The following is a 6,667-nucleotide window of genomic DNA, read 5'->3' as shown; positions in this document are numbered from 1 at the left end:
GCTGGGATTTGAACTCAGGATCTTTGGAAGAGCAGTCAGTGCTCTTAACCACTGAGCCATCTCTCCAGTCCCTTGGGGAGCTTCTTATAGGGTGCCCCAGAGCTTTGGGCTAGAGAGGAGGGCCGAGCATGGCCTACAAGCAGGAGGGTAAGGTGATCACAAGCAGATGTGACAGGCTCTGAGGTGGAGGCTGGCAAAGGGGTCAGCTTCACAAGTGTTTGGCCAGGCCAGACATATGTAGGCCAGAGAGGAATGGGACATAGGAAGAATGCATCTGCTTCCGCTGACCTTAATCCTTGCACCCAGAGCCTGACTACTGACAGGCCCGTGGGGAGCACTCTACCCCACAGGTACTCCTCACTTTGCCCTTTTAGGTCTGTGAGTTCCTCTAGGCTGGGACCAGAAACTGCTTTTTTGTTGTGTGCCCAGGGTATTGTCTCGTGTGCTGGTGAGGTCTTTTCTGTTTGCAGGGAACTGGATCTGGCAAGTAAACTCAGAAATCCATCCCAGAGGCTCATACAGACTCTGGGTGGCCCTGCCTCTTCTCTGAGCTTGTCCAGAGTGGCTGGAGGCCCAGGGCTCTACCTGGGAGAATGGTAGCTTTCTGTCTCAGCCACACTTCCCACCTTTCTCTCTCCACTCTGTTGCTCTCTTCTTCTCTTCCCACCCCTGCCATTTTTTTTTAATGTTTCTTTGGGGGTAGTAATTGTGCCCTATTTAATTTTTACCATACCTCCCCCAACCTCTGTGAGTCCATCCATGTGGAGATGAGAATCCCACTAAAGGGTTATGGTAAAAATTAATGTTAAGTAAAATAAAGCACCCAGAGCATTGGTACTGCACAGAAGACTCTCAATAGATGGTGAGAGTCACAGCTTTTGCCTCCTCTTTGCCAGCTCTCAGCTCTGAGCCACAGAGATTTCTTCTCCCTAGGAAGCGGTCAATGATTTGGGACCAATTAAAGCAATGCTCTTCAGGAGCAGTATCCATCCAGGGGTAGAGGCTGAGAGGCATCCTTGGCCCTGGCCTCCTTCTGGACTGCAGTATCCTGTTGTCAGGAATTGCTGTGCTTGTGAGGTGAAAAAGTGTATGGATGACTCTGGGGTAAGTGAAGTTGTGTCTCTTTGCACACTTTCTCCCTGTTTTTAGATGTGTGTTAAATTCACAATTGTTCATTTTGTTCATTTTGTTTATTTTGTTTATTTTTTCTGTCTATCTATTATACATCTATATCATGTACCTACCTATCAATCATCTATCTATCTATATACCTATCTATCAATCATATACTTATCTACCCAAAATCAATCATCTATCATTTATCTATCATCCATCTATCTACCTAGCATCTATCTATCTATCTATCTATCTATCTACCTATCTACCATCTACCTATGTATTATCTATCATCTATCTATCTATGTATTAATATTCTATCATCTATTTGCCTATCACCTATTTACTATCATGCATGTATATATATATGTGTGTATGCATGTATGTATATATGATTATATGCATGCATGCATGCATGTATATGTCTACCTGACATCTATCCATCTACAATATCTATCTATCTATCTATCTATCTATCTATCTATCTATCTATCTATCTATCTATCACCTACTTATCTATCTGATTTTTTGAGATCAGATCTTACCAGTTGGCTTTGAATTCATGATCCTTCTGTCTCTGCCTTCCAGTTGCTAGGAAGTTTATGTGCCATCATGCTTTTCTCTGCCTAGTAGATGGAGTCTTGTAACCATGTGTTCTTTTGTATTCTAGGTCTGATATTAATATTCTAGTCTCTAACAGGTGGCATTCTATTCTTTGTATTTTTCTATCATTTCATTTCAAACTCACTTCTGTATACTATCTTGCCTGTGTGCATGTGCACATATGCCAATGTGTCCAGGGTTTCTCTTATTCTTTCACTGCTGCATATGCCAGGATAGGTGGTTACAAAATTCTGGGGCTTTTCCTGTCTTTGCATCCCAACTTACCACAGGAGCTCTGGGATTATGGATGAACTATTTTACACGGGGCCTGGGGATTCAAACTTAAGTCTTCAGCCTTGCTTGGCAAGCATTTTACCCAGTAAGCCATCTTTCCATCTCTCCTTTATACATCCTTATGCTTTAGATGGCTTCTGTATAAGATGCATCTAGGTTTTGCTACTAACCAGCTTGACAGTCCTTGTCTTCTAATTGGCAAATTTACTACATTTATCTTTAATGCAATAACTGGTACATTTATGCTTAAACTTACCCTCTTATATATAAATGTTTCCTACTTGTCCCACTTCTTAGGCTTCCTTTTTCCTTGCTTTTTTGACTTCTTTTGAATTGAGTATTTTGGAAATGATACTTCTTGGGCTGGCGAGCTGGCTCAGTGGCTTAGAGCATTTGTTGCTCTTATAAAGGACCAAGACTCAATATCTAGCATCAAAGGTGTCTTACGACCATTGATAACTCCAGTTCCAGATGATTCAATGCCCTCTTTTCTTTTTTTGTTTTTTCGTTTTTTCGAGACAGGGTTTCTCTGTGTAGCTCTGGCTGTCCTGGAACTCACGCTGTAGACCAGGCTGGCCTCGAACTCAGAAATCTGCCTGCCTCTGCTTCCCAAGTGCTGGGATTAAAGGCATGCACCACCACTGCCTGGCTTTAATGCCCTCTTTTAACCTCTGTGGCACCAGAAACACACATAGTGGACATACACAGGCAAAATATTCATATATATATATATATGGATATTTTATACTATATGTATATGGGTATATATACATATACATAATATTGCATTTCTTATTAGCCTGACATATTTTCAGTGATCATTCAACATAAATTTTTTTTTAAGATAAGGACTCTAATCCACACTATTTTAAAACTTAGGTTCCTTCTCATTCAGCCTTCCAAGTGTTGGGTTAACAGGCATGGTGCGCCACACCTGACCACTAAATGAGTCTTTAATTTACCAAAGTTCAATATCAACGGGCCCTTTTCTTCTTAGACAATGCAAAGACATCAGAGATTTCACATGCTCTCTCCCAGTTTGTGTTATTGTTGAGTACTTTCGTTCTGTATATGCATCATCATTATGGTCATTTTATGCAGTCAGTATTAATTTAGACTGACCCATATGTTCACCATTTAATTGCTTTGCCTCTCTAGCCGCATCACTGAGCTTCCATCTGGGATCATTTTCCTTCTAGCTAAACAATAATACCTTTGAATATTTCTCTAGGGCAGGTATATTGGTGACAAATTCTTTCAGCCATTGCTGGAATGAAGATGTCTTCTTTAGAACATTGTTTTATTTTTTCAATTTCTTCCCTTCATTTTATGTATATGAGTGTTTGGGCTGCGTGTGCATGCCTGCAGAAGTCAGAAGGGGACATAAGATCCTCTGGAACTGGAGTTACATATGGTTGTGAGCCATGACGTGGGTGCTGAGAACTAAACCTAGGTTCTCTGTAAGAGCAAAAGGACTCCAAACGGCTGAGCCCTGTCTCCAGTCCTCTGAATGAACATGTCTTCATTTCATTTTAATCTTGAAGCACATAGTCTACGTGAGACATTGCAGGTCATAATGATTTTCTTACATATGACTGGTACTTTTTTTTTTTAAGTTGTTTTCAGTTTCCAACATTTTTGACAAGTTGGTTGACAATCTTATCATTGCTCTTTCCTTTTGATTGCTTCTAAGACTCATTCATTCACTCTCTACCTCTTCTTCCCTCCCTCCCTCCCTTACTCCCTCCATTTTCCTGTTTTTGTTATACTGTACTTCAGTGTGTATTTCTTTAAGTTGTCATCCACAGAATTAGAACATCTTGGCTTTGTGGCTTGATAGTGCTTATCATCCTTAAGACATTTCTGGAATATTATCCCCTGCTCACTTCTCTTTCTCCTTTTTCTAGGAGGTTTCCCACATCTCTATATCCCTGATACTCAGAATAGTCCATCAACTAGCATGGGCATCAGTTGGGAACATGTTAGATACTTGAAAACCTCAGGTCTTATCCTAGGCCAATTGAACCAGAATCTGGGTTTTAGCATGATTCTTGATATATACATATATATATATAAGCTCAAAGATAATTAATTAGAGATAATCTCTGTCTTTGTGCTTTGCTTGGTCATTTTTATTTTCTAGTCCAGTGGTTCTCAACTTTCCTAATGCAGCGACCCTTTAGTATAGTTCCTCATGTTGTGGTGGTGCCTCCAATCATATAATTGTTTTTGTTGCTACTTCATAACTGTAATTTTGGTACTGTTGTGAACCATAGCGTGAATATCTGTGTCTTCCAATGGTCTTTGGAGGTTGCAATCCACAGGTTGAGAACCATGGTTCTAGGCATTTGTCCATCTGTACTTCACCTCCTTCTTTTCTTTTGCCTTATCATTCAATTCAAAATTTATCTCTCTAGCTGTGTCTAATGTACTTTTAAACTCATTGACTGAGTCTAAATTTTGGTATTAGCTTAAAATTTTTTCCCATTTGATTGTTTTATTGTGATTTTTTAGCCTTGCCAAGCATAATTACCACAAAGTCCATGTTCGGTCATTTCAAGTGTAGAAATTATATGTTCCTTTGTGTATTTTTCCTAATGGCTTTTCTTTATTTGCTGATTCTATCCCACTAATATTTATTGTGTAGCAGACATAATACTTGCCAAACTGCACCAGTAATATAGGAATTCAGATGATAACCATCTACCCAAAGAGAAGATACATCCTGAACACCAGCAATTCTGGTGTCTTTAATTCACTTGGACACTTTAATTCAACTTACAGGTCTGAAAAAAATGTGTATCCTTGGCTTATGTTTATTCCTGGACTCAAAGGAGGATTTGTGCTTGAAGATTTTGATTTAAGGAGAGTGATATTCACTAGACAGACAAATTCTCCAGCAGGCTCTGGCCTCTAATTTGTGTTCTCCTAGCACTGTTCAGTGTCTCAGTCACGGCCTCAAGATTCGGAAAATGACCCTTAGGGAAAGCGGGCTTCACATCAGGCTGTCTTCCTGAGTCCTGATCGTCCCTGGAGTACTGGTCTAGTAATTGACTCTCTTGTCAACAGTATGATAACCTTTAGGCAGAAATTATGGTTAAAAAAAAAATCACTTGGTTTCTGGCTGCCTTCAGGAAGGCAGACTTGATTCTCCTGGCCCACGGCTCCTCCCCTCTTGTCTCCTCCTCCCACCAGCTGCTGCCCCAGCATAGAAGGGGCACACAGGCTTCTGTCCCTGGTCCTTACCTGCCTCTGCTCAACAAGGGCTATCCTCCCAGAATGGCTCTAGTCCTACTCCTTCCTCAGCTAAAGACCTTTAAAGCTGTCTAGCATGAAGCTTGGCATGGTTTTGGTTTCCACAGGGAAGGCAAGAAGTAGACAAGAAACTCTGTAGTTAAAGAACCAAGTCCAACCAAGACAGCCTGGAGCCAAGCGCAAACTGAGCTCTGCACTTAGAAGACAATGTGACTTCTATGACTGCAATCTTCTTCTCCTTCTCCTCCTTCTCCTTCTTCTTCGTAAAAATGATTTTATTTGTATATTTTTATTTTATGCATATGAGCTGTGTGTGGGGTATGGGCCAGGCCACCTTCTACTTCAGTGCTCTCCTAGACTTGTGCAGTTCTGGGCCTCCGTTGGAAACCTAAACCTTCTCCCCCCCCCCCCCCCCCCCCCCCCGGTCCCTCCAGGGTTGTTGACTCAGCCTCCAGCCTGCATTTTACTCACACTATATTCTTGAGTTTGGCCCTAATTCTGCTCGATTGGGAACAGCCTAGTGATTCCAGCTCCACATGGAGGACAATTCCATTTTTCTCCCAGTAAGTTCAAGGTACGCTGGAGCCTCAGTGGGATGGCCACCAAGTTCTTAACCCCGGCTCTACTAAGTAGCATTCCTGATCCCATACCAACTGCAACATCCATACCTAGAGGAGAGTGGGTTGTGTCTGGCAGGGGAGCAGACACTTCAAAAGGATGCCCTGCAGGTGGTAGTGGGAGGAGAATTGTCAGACTAGTGACCCAGTGCTCCAGAGAGCAAAGGGAGGAGACAGTTGCTTAGATGTTCCACCATTCATCTCAGAGAATGTCAACAAGCTCCAAACCACCCTCCAAGGGCCCAAAGGGGCAAGAGAAAAAAATGGTGTCCTACTCTTGCCTTGTCCCCAGGATGGGGGCTGGAAGCAAGCTGTATACACGTGGGGTGTGCTCCAGGGAGGTCAGTTCCTGAGGGCAGATTGGGAGGTCAGCCTCAGACTCACCATCTTCCTTGGTCTGGATATAGAGCACACTGCTGCGCACGCCGTCTCCAGCCTGCGTGTAGGCAAGCACCTGGACGCTGTAGTTGGTGAACTTCTCCATTCCCCGCAGCTCCACTCGCTCCCTTGTGGTGGTGACATTCTGCATCTCGCCCCACTCTGTGGAGACAGGCCTCTGATCATGAGGCTGGCTGTGTCATGCTCCCTGCCCTCTGCCAGCTTGGGCTTAGACCTCTACTTATAGGCATGAGGGCTAGATGGTCTCCTGCAGGGCAACAGACCTATGGTCCTTAGGCCATGTCCCTCTCTAAGTGTCCAACCAGGGCCCGAGTACATGCTGGCCTTTGACCTTGTACCAACGTTTGCTTGATATTCTATTTTTTTTTTTTTTTTTTTTTTTT

At 42.7% G+C, this 6,667-nt stretch overlaps 1 protein-coding gene across 2 annotated transcripts in view; it reads right to left on the bottom strand.

Annotated features, from left to right (window-relative positions):
* The window catches only part of Dscaml1 (DS cell adhesion molecule like 1), a 322,519-nt gene that overhangs the window by 20,928 nt on the left and 294,924 nt on the right, over positions 1-6,667 (bottom strand). For both annotated transcript variants that reach the window (XM_031345842.1, XM_031345843.1), the window contains one exon: positions 6,270-6,425. In XM_031345842.1, coding sequence (XP_031201702.1) covers positions 6,270-6,425 — 156 coding nt within the window. The remainder of the gene's footprint in view (positions 1-6,269; positions 6,426-6,667) is intronic.

Source organism: Mastomys coucha, unplaced genomic scaffold (assembly GCF_008632895.1).
Source record: "Mastomys coucha isolate ucsf_1 unplaced genomic scaffold, UCSF_Mcou_1 pScaffold23, whole genome shotgun sequence".
In the NCBI taxonomy this organism is placed as follows: Eukaryota; Metazoa; Chordata; class Mammalia; order Rodentia; family Muridae; genus Mastomys; species Mastomys coucha.
This window is presented reverse-complemented; position numbering and strand designations above follow the sequence as displayed.